The following is a 21,090-nucleotide window of genomic DNA, read 5'->3' on the forward strand; positions in this document are numbered from 1 at the left end:
ATGTGATCCAATGGTCACTTGCAGGTACAATATTTCCCTAAAATAATATGGTATGGTGGCATCTTCGAAAGCATTTATTTTACTTAGGCAGTGATGAAAAATGATGTGCAAAGGTAACCAACCAGGTTTAAATGGGTTTAGTTTCATTTGGTGCATGACTGGCTTACACATATAATTTTCATTAATTATATTGTAAATCCTCTGGCTCAGCAAGTTGAGCAGTTTCACCCTGAAGACAGCGATCAGAAGACATAGCTGCTGCACCATGAAACATAAAATGGTCAGGGGCATCATAGTACTTATGACTTGTGAAATACACAGGGCTAAAAAGGAGAAGCTGCCATAGAACACATTCAAACACACTTCAAAAAAGATAAATTGAAAACCAACAAGTTACACCTGTATATTTAAAAAAAAGGTACGTTACCACAAAATGCATTGACTACACAATTAGTGAAGGTTCAGCCAGCCCACGAGGTGCTATTTACCACCTCTTCTTCTCTACTGCTGACCTCATATATTCAGGTATAGAATTCAGTCTCAACTACCAACTGCTGCTGCAGATACAACTTTGCGATGTCTTAAATGTCAATTCCTTAGCTTGGGTATTTTCTGTTTTTTAGCTGCATTTGATTTACTAACACCACAAATTAGCCAGAGCCATGATTTGCATGCCCAGTGAGGACTCTACTGCCCTCCAATACAGGGAGTGTGTCTTCGCAAAGTGGGATGCAAAACCCTCTGTTTCTTGCTCTGATGTCTCCCTCAAATTTGCTCTCCTATTCTGAACCAAACACCAGTTGTTCTGAATCTAAGGTCACCTAGTGTAGCACCTACACACAGACCTCTGATTCACACCTTCTGAATGGAGCATCCTCTCCTAAGCCTCAGGCACTGCTCTCCTCCTCTGTCCCCTCCTTCCTCATGTTCCCCAACAGGTCCTGTAGCACAGAACCACCCAAAACACACAGCCCAGTGTGGCTTCTGAGAGATAATTTGCTTAAAAGGAAATTTTTACATTCTTCAGAACCTTCAGCCTAGATAAAACATTTTCTTCACAGTTACTTTCTACTTCCTTTTTATTTCTGTAAATAGTTTTGCCATTCCTTTGTGATTTTCAACTGAAATAAGGTTTAAAGCTGGTCACTAATAGGTCTCTGTCTTTATAATGTGTACTCATATCACCAAGCATAACAGGACATCTAACTGAACCCTGTAAGAAATACAACACTTAGCACCAACACCAAATTCAGCTATAAAAGCATGTTGTGACTTTAGATAATCTTACTGCCTCAAAAAGTAAAATAAAATAAAATTAAATAATATTAAATAAAATAGTAGAATAAAACAAATTTGCAAATTCAAAATATTTAACATAGCTGACTGAAAAAATCCACGGAACATGTTGTTATGGAAAAAATTTATAAATGTATCACTGAAGAGAGTCACTATATTGAACAATATAACAAAATGTTTTCTAATGAAGCACAGATGTAAAGAAGAATGAACTGGCACAGACAATCTATCTGAACTTTCACCTCTGTATTCCTCTATTTCTCTGTTAAAATAAACATGATGTTTAAAAATTAAAAATAGCCTTTATATTTTCACAACTAAATAATGATCTGTCTAACTGTCTGGATGTATTTACAAGGTGATAATGTTGTTATTATTAAAAATATTAAATACATACACATCAGGAAAAGGAGCTAATACATGCATACGTGATATTTGCTTATAATTCACTAAATACTGGATACATTTTACGTGAAATCTAGAAGCGCATTTATTAGAAACCCACAAAACCTTTGCACTGTGGGAGCCCATGCAAGGCGTGAAAACATTGCTGGGGAAACTGAAAGGTTTGGTTAGGAAAGCCAGCTTTTATACAGCAGAGCAACATCACTGTGAAACCTGCTTCTACCCGTAATGGAAATTGTATATTTTAATGCATTACCTACTATTGTTACTTAAATCTTCTATGACACTATCTGATCATGTTCAGTGCTACTGTCCTGCAGACACTTACTTCAACATGCAGGGTAAATGCAGCTAATAAGCATAATTAGCTCAGACGGTGTATTTAATTTAGTTTTGCACTAAAGACTAATTGCCTACTCAGCGGAGGGGAAGTGTAACATTTTTTTTAAGATGCTTACCCGAGGGCCCTGATCACCTTGATCTCCCTGCAAAGTGGAAAGATGAGATGATAGGTTTAACACAGCATCTGTGTGCTACCCAGCTCTCTTACACAATGTGACATTACACTGCGTCAATACAAACGGTCTCTTTAGTTCATGCCGGGAGGGCTTTCCATTCACCTTGTAAGTGTCACCCGTACATCAACTCACCTTCTCGCCTTTTGGACCAGGAGGGCCCTGAAAGAAACAGAAGCAAAGATGAATTACCAATACTGGTGAATTCCTGGGAAAAGGCAAGAAACAAGTCTGCATCAACCTGTGATTTTTTCCCAACAATGTATGTCACTATGATTTTTCACTCCAAAAGTGAAGGTTATTCCAGAGACTGCTTCTTCACTGTGTTAATAATAGGAACTGTGTGGTTATTTCTCGAATAGTTTTCTCACCCCATGTTCTTGAATCAGACCACTAAGAAGTAAAACTATGCCTGAAATGTCAAATTTCTATGCATTTCAGTTAGGGATGCTAGTTTATCTCCTATCAGATAATAAATGTTTTCTAAGACTGTAAAACTTCTTTGCAAGTGCAGCTAATAAATTCAGAGGCATATAAATCTGCCATGTATTTTGGCACCCTCCTTGGCTTAGACTGCCAAAGAAAAATGGAGTAGGGAATCTAAAAGTAGTGTTTTCATTCCTATCTTTGGCAATGCTGAAATTGATGTTTAGTCTCAAGCACACTGTTTTAGACAAAATGAGCTCTTTGTATAACGTGATTTTGCAGAAGTCATATTTATTGTTACTTACCACCAGACAAACAATAAGGTGACAGAATCACAAAACAGTGAGGTCCTTTCCTATTCCACTTTTATTGAGCACCTTCCAGAGAGCTACCAGTAGGTTTCTAAAACACCAGTTTTCAGGCTAGTGTCTTGTGAATAGAAATGCTAGCAGTCTGCAGAGAACTGCCTGCTTACACAGTGCAGACTCTACCTCCAGCTTTCCGAAAGATACGCAGGTGTTTCATTACAAAGAAGGACCTGAGTTACATATGAAAGCAGCTGGAAACAGAGGAGCCATCCAAGCTAGCATGGTTGTGCATACAACCATGTATAGCACAAGAAAACATTGCCACCAGCAATGTAATTAGAAATAACCAAGTGCAACCTGGTTGAGCTGAGCACATTCGAACCTTTTCAGGATTTACACTAGCAAAAATTCATGTGTTTCACATAAATGGAAATTGCAGGTCAGTCTGCTGTGTATTAAAGATTTGATCAACCATATGCAGGTCTTTGATAATCCCTACGGTAGCCAACTTTCTGCTTGTTTTCAAGGGCTTCTGACGCATGCCAGAGAAGAGCATCTGCTGCTAAATCTTTCAAGGAGTTAAGGCATATGCCTCTCCTTCCATAGGTTGCCATCTCTTTCATCTGCTGCAGAGGACACAGAAACAAGTCTGCTACCTGACATCCCCACGTTTCCTTTAGAAAGGACTGCTCACTGCAAGCTGAGTGGAAACCATCTGCTCAATTAATTATGACCCCTCTCCACTTTATGTTGCCCTGCAAGAACTTGTCTTCTGTAAAACCAAATTAAACCAAGTGACTTAATGAATGGATAAAACCTTGCTGCACTTTTAAGTTTTCTCCATCTATGTTTTTTCTTATGCTTTATCCCTTACTGTCCCTTTCCAATTCATACATATACACTGGTAACTACACACAGAATTATCTACTGTTAGCTACAGACTCCACAGACATTTACTCGGATGTAACATTACAGTAGAGCACATTTTCAGCAGGCCTATTTTAAAACATGCATACATGCCATTGCACTTTAGAATTCACAAACTCGTACCATCAGTAACACAGTAACAGTGGAATAGGAAGAACTAAAATCACTCAATGCTGGCAGTTACTGCCTTTTTACAGTGAATACTGAGCACAAGTGAAGGGCTGTGCTCATGAGTTCTATCTCCTTGAATAATCAAACCATTCCTGGCTCTGAATACCTTACTGGCTGCAAACTGCAAATAACATGACCCCTATCTGCGACAGTCAGAATCCTATTTCTTGGGTCCTAGGCATGAAATTATAGATAACATGACATGATCAAGACTACAGACAGCCGTTGCCTTTTGGATCAGGTGGTGATTGTGAGAACTGTAACTGCCTTCGTCCAGATGCTCAATGCCATTCTTACGCCCGAAGGTAGCCCTGATTCTGAAGGCTTTCGGCTCACAGTTTTTCTGAGCTGTGCCCATCACAGCTCTACCAGCTGGTATGAACTAAGACAGCAGAGACAGCACCAGCTCCCTGAGCTAACCTGGCTCACTGGAACAGAAACAAGGTAGAGCATGCTCACACGAGAGGTTCACCCTGCAGATCTACCAGACCGTCTCCCTGGTACAACAGAATCACATTTCAGTTCAGTTTTGTTCTCCTTTTTTCTGTGCAGGGTTTTCTGAAAATCACCTGTCTACATCATATTCAGAAATCCAGGGGTTTTTCTAATTTGCTCTCAGTTGGGCACAGCCAGCAATTATGACTGATTGGTGTTTGCTCTCCCTAAGTGTCACACACCGTTGTTTCCATTAAGTCATCCTTCTAGCACACACATTTTTCATACAAATCTTCGTCAATATCTGAAAACTTTATTGTACCAGAAGTTTAAAACAATTTTTCAAAAGGCCACAAGAGCATCTCTGGTGTGAACATTCTCACAAGTCTCTGCACTTGTATTTGCAATGCTTTTGCTTTCCACCAAGAGTCTTGAAAAACAAAAAAAACCATAGCAAACAAAAATAGATCTTTGGGATGCTAGTGAAGAGAACCAGTGGGGTTTCATCAAATGAAAATTAATGCAATTCTTTCATGGCTTGTTTGCCCATCTCTGGCTCTTCCCCCATTGTTTCAATTGTTCTCTATTGTTTTTGCAAGTTTAAGAACAACATTCCTATCCTCAGCCTTTGACATCTTCTTTCCATTTGCGCCGAGAAATTCTCCCAAGGTTTTTACTGCAGAATTTATTAGTGTGTGTACACTGAGTGGAGGAAGGGAGGAAGAAAAATCTGAGGGAAAATTGGGTTTGTGGGGGCAGGGTGTGATTAGGGGACAGATTTGTTTAAAGAAGGGCAAGGTTTCTTCTGTTTAATGGTATAGACACAAAGAACAGAGTGAATAAAATAACACTAGCTTTGTAGGCCACAGCATAGACATTCTGCTTTTTTCCCAAGGAGACTTCTGTGCTTTCGTTTATGAGATGGCAGAGATCAAGTCGCTAGCTGCTGCACCAATGTGAAAGCATTTTGTGCAAGTTATATGAAACGTCTGAGGTCAGAGCATTTTTGAAATAACTTTACAATGTTTTCACTGGAAACAGAGGGTCTTTTCTCAAAGTGTAATTATCTACTCCAGACTACTATGCATTTCCAAGGAGAGTTTATAGCCTGTTACACATAAGCAAGGCCTTGTAAATCACAAACACATGCAAAATCTGCATTCCTAATAAGGCGACAAATACTACTGTTTTTAAAACAAGGTCTTCTAAAACAGACTGAAAGGCCTCCAGGCACCTGCCAGCCAAGAACAAAGCTGAAATCAGGGTCAATCCATTCAACAGCCATGTTCAGGATTACTGACAGGTGACTTTATTTTGGCCATCAAAATCCTACATCCACTCTGTGATGAAGTCATTACACTATTATAGATACAAGGAACAGAAGGGCAAAAGAATGCAGTAGTAGAAAACACGAGACTAATCCTTCTGATCTTCATTCAGACAACATTCCCCTTAGGGTTAACTGACTGTGACCAGAATTATTTTTTACACAGCTGGCATTTTAAAATTCATATAAATTCATATAATATACTAATTTTGTATTCCACCCTTGTGGACATTGCCGCCTTTATAGCTTTGCAACAGTTGCATTCAGAGGAACTCTTACAAAACAGTATTTGATTTATATTGGTTTTACAAACATTCGAAATTATGTGAATTCTCTTAGAGATACATTTGCTGCATGTTCCTACTGCTGTAGATCTGTCTATAACTGTAATACAGGCAGTTCTACCATGACTTCACCAAAAAAGTTCCAAGCATTGAGGGGAAAGCAGATCTGAAAATAGCAAGGGATTCTCAGGAAGGGGTGCAAAGGAACAGCAATGATTCTAGGTTCTGTAGAAAGCTCCAAAATCAGGGCAGAGGAATCCAGATTTTTAGTGACTGTTAGATAACCCATATGATGCTACTGCAAAAAGGACCTGTCAGTGCCCAGTAAAAGCTGGCAACAACCAACCAAGCAAAATCAGGTGGACTGTGACAGTCCCAGATCCCAGTGGGATCATTCACCTTCAAGGGTCCTAAGGAACCCAAAATGTCAAACTCAGCAGCTCCCATCACACAGAGATGCCACAGAAGACACAGGCGATAACAACCTTTTGATACAGTCACTGCTTTCCCACATTTAAATCACAGCAGCCACAGGATAAGGCAACCTGGCTGCTTGGGGACTGAATGTAGCTCACAAGATTGAGCCTGCATTTCCATTCGGGATAAACCACTGTGCGATTCACTCATCCCTGCTAGTAGCTACGGCATCCACAATGAGAGTGTAACTGGCAGCATAAGGGAATAGTGGCCTTGCGGAGATGAGCAGAAAAGTGAACCAGACCATCCAATGTCATCTAGACAAATTAAAAAATGAAACCAATTTGCCGACTTAATCATGTTTTTACAACTAAATGACATGCTAAGCATTGCCTAATTTAATTCAATTCCTGTAGTTTATTTTGAGGGTAAAAGTTGGTTTCAGCACATAACGACGAAGTATTCAGTTACAAAAGTCAGACTTGTTAGTTCTTTGAAATTTGGCTTATGACTTTCACAAATTGCAACTTCCTGACTGCAACAACACTCTCCAGCCTAACCTTTCGTTACCGCAAAATATTAGGATCAGATATACTGAAATGTAAGATAAGAGGTTACACAGAATATTATTAAATGCAATACTATTTCAAAGTTCCTACACTCATTTTAGTCTTATGTTCCCTATGCAAGCCCTGAACTACTGATCAATGTGGTTTTCACATTTGCTAAACTTGACTGTGTTTCCAAACAGTGTTTACATACGCTGGTTTACAATGCCAGCGTCTCACCTTGCATCAATTTTAAAAGTGGTCACATGAATTTCCAGTGAAACTGAACAACTTCTATCACTGAAATTATATTCCCTTCTCCTTTACATATTTTATTCTTCCTCTGGGATATGACTGACTTTTGGTGAAAATTTTGAAGAAAAGAAAGAAAAAGCAAAAACAAAACAAAAACAAACCAAGACTCTCACTAATCTTTCCTTTGCCATTCTTATATTCTCAAGTTTTGTTACAATATTCCAAGGCAGAGAAAAGGAAACTGGAATATTTGCCACAACAACCATGTCTGACTTAATAAATATTATGTAAATAGATGCAACCTGAGAAACATAAAATTTATATATATATATATATATATAAAAAAAACAGTCTAGATAAACAGCTCAGTTAACATTCACATCAATAAGTAAATTGTAAGTGAATCCTGCTGTAAATTCATAAAACTGTGTTCAAAATTTAAGTGATTTATGCCAATACATAAATCAGACAAGTTCATAAACTGCAGGCAGGAGTACATGTTCTACCCAAAATGTGCCAAGATAGCATTCAGACTGTAATTTAGACAAGTATCCTCATTTCTCACACAATGCTCTAGCTGAGATCAGGATGGGTTGCTTTTTTGAACTTTAGATAATGTTTCTCCCCAAAATCCTCAGATTGCATCACAAGCTGCCAAGGGGTCACTGCTGGCTGAAGAGGAAGCAGCAGAAGGCTCAGTGTCCCCAACAAGAACCTGCTAGAGGAGGTCTCCTCTTCCTTTCTCTGATGTACTTTGATTAATCAATCTCCTCTTCCCCACCTTTTTCTTCTACAGACAAACATGATGTTTTTCTTTGAAAACCCACAAATCTCAACACAGACAGTCCTATAAAGATTCCATGGTACAGAGAGTGTATGACTATGTACCGATTGCCTGACCATGACAAATCAAGAATCAGGTTTATTAACGCCATAAATTAATTTAAGCAAACATTATAACCTGAATCAACTGTTAAGTTTCTTGTAAATTGAGCAGCTGCAGTACATGCTAGTAAGATCAAAGATGCAGTGACAGAAAAACTTGTCGTGTTATTAAAGATAAGAAAATGGCTTCTGGTAAAGTCAAAAGCCTCCTGACTACAACTTACTGCTCAAAGCACAGTAATAGTTTCCTGAACATAGACTCTTATTGCCTTGTCCACAGTGCACCTTCCTATTCTCCTACTAGCTAGATAAACATGTTTTCTGATGATATTAGGGTTTTGATGCAATACGGTAAAAATAGAACACAGAGGAAGTCCCACTCTACTGAACTTTTAAAATAGCACATAAAAACACAGTTGAGAAAATCTAATATTGTTAAGTCCTCATTTTAGAAGAAAACACCCAGAGTTTCTGTTTTCAGTAACACCACAGGTGCAAGTAAGATACAAATACATAATCTTGGTTTACATCAAAAAGACAAAAACGCACAAATTTTTGGCTGGTGCTCAGAATTGCGGGGACACGTTTGAAAACACAACTAATACGTGACCTACAGAATCAAAATTCCTAAAAGAGACTGAACGGTGAGCTTTTTCTAGTATTACTGTTACATCTGCAATTTCCAAACCATTCTCAGGATATTTTGGAGAACAGACACTTGGAGTCCCACTTGACCCTATACTAGACTACTCAGCAGCAGATTATTTTTGTGTCCCTGTTATATCTTCTCCAATAGGAATATGCATGTGTGTGTGTCCACATGGGTGAGCATGCCAGTGGTGGAATTTAAAAACAAGACTGCATTTCTATATCAGCATTCACTCAGTATTTGATGGCTTATGTCACAAGTGACAGAAAAAATAATATATAGCATGGTAGCTATGGAACAGGCACATAGGAGTCTGCTATCAATAGAAAAATTATTCATTATAAGTCACGGGCTTCTTGATAAGATGCAATAGTTTCTACAATTCAATAACAAGAGAAAGTGCAGTTGACTAGGGCCTTGTACTTAACAAATATTCAACAGAAATGATGCCACAAATTCAAAGAGCAATAAATAAAACAGCCACAAAAAAAGCATGTTTGGGGGACAGGAAAACTTAGAAGAATGAAAGGCTGCTTTCAAATTTTACAATAAAAACTAGAGTGCAAAGAATTTTCAAGGTAGATTGCTTCACCTTTTTCTCAGAAGAACTGTGTTTATTGTTCTGTCAGACTACTTGAAGTGGGAAATAAGTTGTAGCTCTAAAAAGGTTTCATTGCCACAGACTTCACGCCTTCTATTTTGCATTGAACATTAAAAGGGATATAAAACAAAGGAGAAAAAATAACTAGCACTGCTTAACCTCCCAATTATCCCCATTTATTAGAATACCAATGGCATAGTACCACTCCAGAGGAGTTTTCTGCACTCACTAGTAAGGACTATACCAGAAAGCAGCCAAGAGCAGAATGCACAAGTACAGAGCAATTTGCTCAAGAAGTCTGATATCCTTCTGGCCCCCGTTCTAAGCAGATGCATTAGGTATTCATGTCTTGAACCCCATCAAAACATTCTACTTTATGGAAGCAATTAATATGCTCCAAAACCAAAAGAGAACTTGGGAAAACAATAATAAAAAAAAAGAAGAAAAAGACTTAAAAGGAAGACCAATATAGTCTGGTGGAATTTAGGGCTTATAAAACTGCAGGGATCATAGAAGTACATTCTGGTTTTCTTTCCCAACACAATAGAAATTGAACAGAGAAAAATTACACCTCCTGCCAATCAAACTCATGAAATCCTTTTTCCAGATTTTTGAGATAAAAAGTACACCATTAAATATTTTTTTTATACTTCCTTTGGTACATTTTTATCTATAGGCCAGCTCTTTTATTTGTTCCTACAAGATTAGTAAGAAAACGGCTCCCCACTGGGAGTCAACAACTTCCTGTAATTTTTTGAAACAGTAGTTCACATTCTAATATTTCAGTCATCTTTTACCTGAAACTTGAGCAGAGGCTTCTGTAATTCAAAGACCTCTGGTGCTTCCCTGATTGCTTAGTGGCCTGATAGACAATTCAGCTGAAATGACAGTGTCCTTTGGTAATTTGGTCTTTTTCAACTTAAAAGTGCCTTTTTGATGACCGTGACAGGTTGAACTTCAAGCATTTTGAAGAAAACACACAAAGGAAGAAAGCAAGGAAAGGGGTGCATCTCAGAACAACAGAGATTTGCCACTGACAGTCACTACCTACAAGAGAAGTAACTGTGGTCATTGAAATAATGTCTTACAAGCTCCCTGGCCTTCTACATCTTTCAACTTTACTGTCTCCACTACTACTGCATAGAGAAACATTATGCAAATATCCACCAGGCGTATCCTCCTTCGACCAGCAACTGGGTCAAAGAGAAGATTTATGTGCTTCATTAACAGATGCTGCATAAGTTACAAATCTACAAAAAAGTCATGACCACACAGAAGCAAACAATTGAAATACTTGAAAAACCCTTTGTTCATCTACTTGAAATAAGGAATAGTTTCAAAGCAAGGAAGCCAGTAAAATGAAAGTAAGTCAATTCAAGGGAAAATAAACCAACTTGATTGTTGTGACCCATACCCATTTCATTTGGTTTTCATTGATTACCTCACTTCTCCTTTTCTCTCTACCTGGAAGAAATTGAGAACAATCCAAAATTCGTTATTGCAAGCACTATGATTAATTTTAAAAATCTGCTACTAAAGGCCAATACTCTTTTTGAAGAATTTTGGCCCGTACCTGCCATCATATCAAGATACATTTACATTAAAGAGATAAAGGCTGAACTTGTGTAAATCAGCAAAGCTGGACAGCCCACATACAAATAAGGTTTTGCGGCCAACATGTTATACATTTATTGTATTTCAACACCAAACTTAATTTCAGCAAACAGATTATAACACAGGCTTAAATAGGGGAGGTCAATTCCATTCTTCTGTTTACTGCAGTGAATCCACACTCGTTTTGGTAGCAATTCCTTGAGTTTCATTCAGTGTTTCAAAGGTATGTACATACACTCTTTGTTCTTCTCCAAACTTCATTACTCAGTACACTATACATTTGCTCATTAGAGATAGCAGAATGCCAAAGAAAGGTTTAGATATTCTTTTAGTCTTGTTTACAGTCACTACTATAAAATGTTATTGTAAAAGAAGTGATGTGTTAGATTGCTTAAATCACAAGTGTTTAAAAGAAAACAGCAGTAAAATATTAGTATAAAGCCATAGATGTGTAATATATAGCCCAAGGGATAGAAAGGCTTCTGGGACTGTAGTATAACCTCCAGAGCTTAACAGGAATGAAAGTATTTCACAACCTAGGTAACTTTTTACCTGAGGATATGCTAGTGCTTGGGAAAATTATATTTTAGTGGAACACCAAGATACAATTCTATGAGAATCTTATCCTTCTTTCTTTCCTATCCTCCCCTCCCCTTGTGCATCCTGTAGTCCTTTAAACAGTTTCTGTGCACACCAAGGTCCATTGGTACCCAAACAAGCCTCTAAGAGCTGCCTGGTAAATGTAATGATAAAAGCTACACTGCACAAATCCATCTGAAGCAACCTGTAAGTATGAGGTTACTGCAGATATTCCAAACTGTCCTAGTTAAGAGGCAGACTTGACACTCTGATTCAAAACTCTAGTCTTGATAGACATGTGTCAACCCTTAATCACAGATTAATTTATTCAAAAGCACATTAAAATAGCATATAAAATAGTATGTGTTAAAATAATACAAAGGCTAGTAGAAGAACTGAGACTTTCATTTATCTTCCTCAATTTCCTCAGGTAAAACAGGGGAAAGCTACAATGACATACATCCTAGAGTTATGTTGAAAGTTCAAGCTGAAACACTGAATAAATGCAAAGGAATTTTTATATCAACTACAAAAATACACACACTTTTGTACATATGCATATATAAAAGTGAGATGACTGAAGATATTTTTGTAACCTTTAGGGTTGGCAACAGCTTTCTTTATACAGGAAGCAATTTAAGACAACAAAGTTTATTAAAAACAAAACAGTTTTCTCCTCAAGACTAATAGTTTGGTCTACAAAATTCAGAACATCTTCAGGGGAAATTACACACATATGTATATGTATACTTAAATGGATATTTATTCTTTTTGGCAAATGATCACTAACAGACATACGGTGCAATATAACTGGATTGTATTTCTGATAATACGTGATTCTTTTACATGTTTCTCAGCAGCTCACAACTCTTGAATGTTACTGACAGATCTCAGCAAAAGAAGATTATTAGGAACTTCTATGCTATTTCAGGGATAGCCAAAGCATTTTTCAAACTTAGAATTCTGGATTAAAGCCCACAAACAGAATGAAAACTTCCATGCCATCCTCATTAATAACATTAATGGCTGTACACAAAACACTCCACAATGAAAGGAATTGCCCTATTTTCTACTTTTTCTTCTTTCTCTCCCTCAAGCTTGACTCATACTTACAGGAAAGAATGGCACATCATCACAGCTTTTCATGCCAGCACCAGTTCAATATGAAGAGTCTGAAACATTTCTGCTAACATCTGAGGTTGTTTAAAGTCAAATTTCAATTGAGAAAAGTGTCACTTTATAATGGAAAATACAAATTTTGAAGCTTCCATCTAGCAGCCTGAGAACCAAAGCTCTCAGGTCTGCTCTCATCTGTGGGACTTCCAAGCTTCCAGCACAAAAAGTCACCAGGTCTCTGGACTGATAATGGATGATCAAGGAAACTCTTATGTTTTGAAAACCTTTTAAAAAGCTAAAGTCTCAGATATCACAGTGTTATCTTTAAGTCACCATAAGCTTGATGAAATACACATTTTTAAAACTCTTCATTAAATTTTTATTTTTTGTTAAAGCTTGTGAAACTACTGGGATCTGCAACAAATTGAACTGGAATTCAAAGCTGAAATAGAGCATGAGGATCAGTAAAAACAATAAGCCAGTAGGAGTTTAATATTGAATTAAAAACATGTGCAGCAGGATAGTAAAATACTTTATAATATTCTTGAACACTGTGCAATACTTCGCTTTGACATAATTCCTAATAAAACACAGAACACACTAGTGTATTTCTGCCATCTGTAGAACAGGATGAAGAAAATGCAAAGGTCATTTGATAAAGAAATTATTTAGGAATACAATAAATATTTCAGAGTTTTTAACTATATTTTGACAATTCTTTGTACATGTCATAGTGGAACCACAGTACTAGGCTTGCAATTGCTTTTTTGTACTCACATGTACTCTGTTAAGCTAAGCAACGCTATATGAAATTGAGGCTTACAAGTAGTTTTTGCTTCACAGTTCTTCACTTGTTGTTAGAAGATCTAGTATGCCCTGGAGACAGCTGCAACTTCTAGGTGAACACATGGAATGCTAATGTGGGATTCCCCATAACGTTTATGCCAGCATATGTAACGAGTGAATCAGACCTTCATTTTTATTTTATTAAAACAAACCCAATTCTTTTCAGAAATTAATGATGCCACCATAAAGAAAAGTTGGTAACACCCTACAAATAGAAAGCTGTCCTTCATGTTTTCTTTTGGAGTTTTATGAATGAGTTGTTTTGTTTGTTTGTTTTCATTTTTATTATTCTAATTTTTTATTCTGGGAATTGATTTTTCAGGGTATCAGTGCCATAAATGGTCACCATGGGAACTATCAAATGAGGTGGTCAACTTCTAAAAGTTTTGGGCCAAACAACTTAAACTGTTCCAAGAATCCATCTTCCAACCTATTTTATAGAATCATAGAATAGTTTGGGTTGGAAGACACCTTCAAAGCTCATTTAGTCCAGCCTCCTGCAATGAGCAGGGACATATCCAACCAGATGAGGTTGCTCAGAGCCCTGTCAATCCTGACTTTGAGGGAGATCTTCAGACTTAATAAAGGAAGCTGCCTTCATAACAACAGAACTTATTTTACAAGGACATCCAGAGCTGACTTTACATGAAAAGCCCTTTCCACAGAATTCTGTACAATTAATATTTTTGTGTTTGCAGAAAATCAAAACCTAAATTGAATTGGTAATTGTGAAATTAACAGTTTCAAATTTGATGTTTTTCTGAATCAGGTAAGAAAATCAGAAATAAATTACCAGTTCCAGGAAATGCTGTGCAGCATTTGAACATCCTGCTATGTCAGTACAAGATTTCCAGAGAGAGTTACTGAAATTGTAACCCAAAAACATTCTGTCAGAGTAGGTAAAAGAACACAGTAACACAGTTGGAGAGTCCGGTCTTTGGGCATCTGACATTAGCTGAACAAAGCTCTAACAAGTCTGATTATCCCCAACCAAGTTCACTTAGCAGGTTATTGTAGATGAGTCATTAATCTGCCATCAGAGGCTTCTTCACAAACCCTGACAAAAGGGTGTAAAAACAAGTAAAAACAAAAACATGTTGGAAGCAGAGCACAGTATCTGATGTGACAAGAATTTTGCTTATGTCTGAGACTTACTCCCCTCAGCCTTTTTAAATTACATGTGGTGCTTCCTTAGTCTTGGTACAATTGACAGTCTCGCACAATTTGTCCCTTTAATCTCAAATTCTGTGCTCTCTTCTTCACAAAGCAAAGAATCCTCTTATTTGCACTAATGTCATCTACTTAGCCAAAAAAGTGTTTATTATTCACAGCTGTCCTGGTTTACACATGTATATAAGTCTACCAGGGGAAACTGAAGTGTTTTCCATTTTAAAAGTGCTTATTCTTGTTAAAACTGCTTATTGTTGTTGTCAAACATACATACTGAGGAAGCAACATACTTTAAAACAATTAAATACATTAACTCTTTCTGGGAAGATACATTTCTCATATCTTTTGTGTCATAAACACTTATGTATACATCAGACAGTAAACAAGAAGTTTTGAGCATGATTTTTCCTCCTATATTTTCTGATGTGGTTCAATTTGGCAACTAACATAAAATGAAAAGCCATGATGATGGCATTTGTTTCTTCATGTTCACAAATCAATATGGGCTGTTTCCTAAAGAGATCACACAATTTCAACAGCGTTCAGGAATTCTATTACAGCTTTAGAAAGGAGGGAAAGTAAATCTCTGCCCACTAAATACATATGAAGCTTAGCACAAACTTGTTTATTTGTGTGATGCCCTCAGTTAAGACTAATTTCTGATCTCAAAATTGACAGTAAATTGTTAGTAGCAATGGGATCAAGTATTTGGCCTTGCTATTTGTACAGATGCAAGTAAGAAACAAGCTTTTACATACTGTGTTTTTCTGTCTTTGTATGCCTACCTGGCCATTAGATGAGACTAATTGTTTTTTAAAAGATACTACATCAATCTATTTCTAATGCTGTATATGGACCCAAGATCTCAGTCTAAGCCTAATCTTATTTTCATTTACATAAGTATATCTAGTTAGTTTGAACTTGAAGACAGTGGTTGGGAAAATATGTGTGGCATGTGTATGAAAACTCAAAACCCACAAATGTCTTAAACTCAACTAGGAAGAATTGTTTCAAAAGACAAACCTGCGATTTATTCTCTTTCAGTACTTTTCAGTCTTTACCAGAGCCTAACAAACCATTTGTTCCCCCTTGAAAATACATTTTCTCCTTAACTTAGAGTACCCTGCCTTGACATGATGTTGAGGTTCTGTTTTGCTCTATTCAACACCCACTGACATCAGTGATACTTGGGGGAGGACACAGGCAATGCAGTAGCTCTTTGCACTGTTTACATGCTAGTGAAGACACTTCAGAAGAAACAAAAATCTGAACCCAATTCTTTAGGTGCAAAATTGTATTTGGTACCCTATAAATGAAAGATCACAGCAATAGAGTAGATCCCTCCATGAATGTACACCAACTTCTAACTCATATTCTGATTTCTGTGTAAGTAATCTCTAGGAAGTTATAAACAAATTTCTTACATACGGTGCTGCCATCCAAAACAGCTCAAAACTATCACCTTTGTCCTGCTGGCTATTTTTCTCAGGCCTTGACAAAAACCAGAAAACAGAAAGTTAAAATGGTTCCCACCAGTTCTGTCAACAGCACAAGCCAGTAATAGCCTGTCTAACCATGAATCAGAATCTCTGCCATCAGAAATTAAAAATACTCCGGTCACATACCCTGAAGTTTGACAGTGAAAGAGACACATGCATACATTTGTCACCAGAATTGCTATGGTAACCCGTTATCAGGCACACAACGCTGGAAAATTTCAGACTGAAATAACATCACCTCCACAGACATTTCACATGCAGGAAAACAAGAATCTCATGAAAATGAGTATCAATCACTCCTATTTTGTCCATTTCTAATGCAGATTTGAATGGCTGCCAAAGAGAAGGGAGAAGCATCTGTGGGGCTGCTATATCTCAGAGTCCCACACAGAGTGATCATATATGCTGACATGAGAGAAAGCATGTTGCACCAGGGACAGGTCAGGGAGAGGATATTGCCACGAGGAAGAGAACAGTTGGCTGGCTGAGACAAAGTCACACCAAACACCACCCTGCCCCACATCTATAGCTGTTAATAATTTTCCTTCAGTAGGACTTTGTAAAGGATTGTTTTGTCTTCCTTCACCGTAATACTAAATACCCTATTTTCTAATATTTATATGAACTTTACTTCTAAACAACAAAAAAGTTAAAAATAACAAGCCTTCCCTCTTTACCGAGATAGTACATTCCTTATAGAATTAACTTTAGACTAGAAGCTAAAGTCTGCCCTTTGACAAACATGAATACTTCCATTATATTAAATAGAAGTATGGCCAGAATTCAGTTGTATAGATTTATTGGGAAAATAAATCTTTCTGGGACAAGCTAATCTAAATATATATTTACATTCTAAACAAGAAAAAGCAGGTATTCTTTGGGGTCACTCAAAAGCCAGAATTTAAGTTTCAGCAAAAATATTACAAATCTTATTACTTGCTCTTCTACAAAGAAGCTCGGTTCACATGGTATTTGAAGCAGCTTTCATTTTAATAGAAAACCAAAATCATGAGAAGGTACTTTAATTTTTTAAAGGTTAAGCTGGAAATCATTTAGCTAGTGGTCATGGCCTCTACCTTTCAGAGATACAATAGATACCACTATTGGATGGATGAAATTTCCCCAAACAGTGTTTTGACGAGAAACTGAGGGGTGTTGACTTATTTTTTCTGTAGGTGAATATATTCTGTTTTCGATTGATACTTTAAAAATAATTTTTAAGAGTCTTGAGATTTTCAGCCACAGCTTTCAATGTTTTTTAAATGTCTCGTGGAGTTATTTGGATCTGGGTTTCAGTTTAAGAGGAAAGACATCAAAATTTACAGCCTACATGTAGTTGCTTAAAACCTGTAGATACCAACATAGGCTAGAGAGCAATTCAACCAAATGGTTATTTGATGCCTATAATCAGAATCTGTAATTGAAAGGCAGGAATGTGTGCAACTAGTGTCATATGAGAGGTTCTCAGGGTATCCAAGACAGCTGCCCATGACTGGCAGATACAACAACGGTCCAACACAGACGCCAACTCTTGGACATACAACAGCCAGAGTCTAGGCTGGAGACTCTGGATCATCTCACGCAGCAATGAGCACCTGTATGCAGGCAATGTATTGAGCACAAGAAGTTTACAATGAGCTGAAGAGGTCTCTAGGTGCACTGAGGATTGGCTCAACCCTAGCTTACTACCAGGAGTGCTTAGACACCTCACATATTAACCCCTACACACAAGCTTATAGGTTTAGGAAATCTTGATCTAGAGCTGAATCCTTCTCTGACTGTCTCATGCCATTATGACTTCCTCACCAATGCCTTTGCAAGAGTTATTCCTGAGCACATATATATCCTCCTGCCAAAATAAGAGCATCTCAAGCTGAAAAGGAGGAAAAGACATTAAGAATAATGGTAAGAGTTGCTCAGAACAATGGCATTTCCACTGTGAAGAACTATTGAAATTAGGATGTAAGAATCTTCATCCTAAGTCTTGTGGGTCCTAGTACCTCATATCTGTTTTCTGTATTCAGGGCGCAGAGAAGTTAATACAGTTTTGAGGAGGATTTTTAGAGGGTTTTTCCTATGGTTTGCACCCCAATTCTCTTACAATAGTGACAAGATTTCTCTGCCTTTCAGCCCTTTAAACAGCACTGAATGCTGTCATATCCACTGTGGTTTTTTGCCTAGAGCTACCTTAGGGCATTTTGTGTGGACGCATGAGCTCCAAAGACTGAAAAGCTGTTTAAGAAGCATGAAGCCAGAGACACTCTCAAAGCAACTGAAATGTGGACATCCCAACCCAGAGGGAAAAGACACAGGTGGCAGCATAAGTCAGCATCAACTACAAGACAGCCCATAGTAACACCCTCAGGTCCTCAATAGAGCTTGTTCAGAGCAAGAGTGCCAAACAGAATTACAATTTCTCTCTTCATCGACCACCAGCAGCACAGAGGATGCAGATATCTCTCTGTGTAGGCCACATATCAAGAGCCTACTGTGAAACACAGGTACTGTGGGTTTGAGTGCTGGTAGTTTCCAATATTATACAGACTACTTATACTGTTAAACAGATCCTGGCAGTTTGCAAGGGAAGGTGTCAGAAAATGTCAAAAGCAAGGATAACAGGCATTCAAACCAAGTGGGATGAGGGCTTGTAACACAAAGGTGATAAGAAACAAAAAAACTGAGGAAAATGCTTGTTTTCCTTAAAAAAAAAAAAACTTAACTTCAAAAAATTTGTCGGTTAATAAGGCTGTAAAGCTTTGATTTTTTTTTTAATTATGATTCTGAAATATTAAAGGTCCTCCCAGAAATAATGGTTCAAGCAACTCACTTGAGCTAAGAGGGTCCCACAGACCAGAGTTTAGTTCCCATGATGCATCTTAAGTATAAAAAAGGTAGAGTTTTTCAACAGATTTCACTGAGTTTGCATTTGTTATTGTCTTTTTTTCCCCCCTGTTTTCTTTCTCTTCCGTATTTCTATACTGCTCCTTGTCTCAAATAATTTACATTTAACTTTTCCTATACCTAACGTTTCCTTTCTGCTGGCCTATTTCTACCTTAGAACTTAAGTTAGAACACCAGATTTCCACATCTTCAATTACAGCTCACAAAACAAAATTATACTATTCTCAAACAAATGAGAACTAATTCAAAGCAGTGCATATATAATTAATCAAAATAGCTAGCAGTGCAATATTTAAAATAACTGAGGACTGCCTGGATTATAGCAACACTATTAGCGTATGATTAATAAGCAGTTGAAGTATTACATTTGCTAAGTTATTTTATCTTGCTTTAAAGTTAGGTGGCAAAGATTCAAGCCATAGTTAGGAGATTTGCTTTATTCAGTATTATGTTGTTAACCCCACCATCTGGTCAAACAGCTGAGGGGACTCAGACAACCATATGGGGGGGTTCTTTCTCTCTTGGAAAACATTTGCCTCACTGAGTTATGCAACAGTTACCAGCTTATTACAGTAGGATTTAAAAAAAAAAAATAAAATCAAAATACTTTAGAGATAACCTGAGTTTGGTGGGCCCTATATTTAGCCTTAATGTATGTTCGAAAAGAAGATGGCACTTACTTGAGGACCAGGCTGACCCTGAAAAACAAGAAAAAGACATGGTTATGGAAAGTTATGACGAAGATTAACTCCTTAAATAACAGCAAATAGTTACAGTACTCTCTAATAAGGATATAACAAAAAATCCAGTAACTACATTGAAGTCGGATTTTTATATTGAATTTTAATGTTTTAATCCAAACTGATAAACTTACTTGCTTGAGCTTTTAACAGGTTCCAGAGATAAATTACAATGACACATCACCGAAACTGCATTTGAGAAACTTCGTGCTTTAGATAGTTAGAACAATACAATTTAGAAATGATAGAAATACCTAATTGAGCAATTCTTAAATGACAAAAAATCCACAGATGCTGAGCTGATTTAAAAGTAGGTATTGGGTGCTTTTTCTCTATTATGGCTCATCCTCATGTTCCAAGGAGATGCTTATTACTGCCTACCGAACAAACAAATTCTAGAAATTGGAGGAAAACATTGCTGGGCAAACAATAGTCTTTTTGCCATTGCTACAAGCACCACAGTTTTAAGCAAGCATAAACCAATATTTAAACCAGCAAATTGGCAGAAAATGAACCCCTGTCAGTCAGCCCAAGAGGTAGCTGATCCCCTTCCTCTCTCTTATTTATTAACATCACCTTTGGACCACCCCTGGCCAAATGGGGAGGGAACCCACTATAGACTGAGGAAATGTATGTGTCTCCTGTTCCTGTAAGGCCTTACAGAGCAGACTGCCTGTCACTAAGGTCCCTAGCCCAGGAAAGCCAGTGAAAGTAAACAATTATTGTAGCCCACTCGTTACAAATTATATTACAAAATGGTATAGTAGCTGTGATTATAAACTACAACCACCCAGACAATCATCTCACACTGTAAGACAGAGACAAATATTTATATGTGTCTCCCTATAAAGAGAGAATTTCTTAAAATCCTAGGGCTAACTTAGTTCCAGTGTTTTATGACATTTTAGTAATATTTCAGTTGAATTGAAAGAAACTGAGCATGGAGACTTCTTATAAATATTAAAAAGCTCTTCATTTAACTAGGAGGTACAGCTACTCAGAGTTGAAACTTTTTCATCTGAACACCAGGAAACACTTTTTTACTGTGAGGATAACCAAGCATGGACACAGGTCACCCAGGGAGACTGTGGAGTCTCCATCCTTGGAGATATTAAAAAAACATCTGGACATGGTCCTGGGCAACCACTCCCGATGGTTCTGCTTGAACAGAGAGGT

The 21,090-nt window shown here is 37.4% G+C and overlaps 1 protein-coding gene across 1 annotated transcript in view; it reads right to left on the minus strand.

Annotated features, from left to right (window-relative positions):
• The window catches only part of COL25A1 (collagen type XXV alpha 1 chain), a gene marked incomplete at both ends in the record, with an annotated part of 301,585 nt that overhangs the window by 93,674 nt on the left and 186,821 nt on the right, over positions 1–21,090 (minus strand). The window contains 3 exons of the mRNA XM_082050811.1: positions 2,160–2,186; positions 2,352–2,378; positions 19,855–19,872. Coding sequence (XP_081906937.1) covers positions 2,160–2,186; positions 2,352–2,378; positions 19,855–19,872 — 72 coding nt within the window. The remainder of the gene's footprint in view (positions 1–2,159; positions 2,187–2,351; positions 2,379–19,854; positions 19,873–21,090) is intronic.

Source organism: Streptopelia decaocto (genome assembly GCF_964273445.1).
Source record: "Streptopelia decaocto genome assembly, chromosome: 4".
Taxonomy (NCBI): Eukaryota; Metazoa; Chordata; class Aves; order Columbiformes; family Columbidae; genus Streptopelia; species Streptopelia decaocto.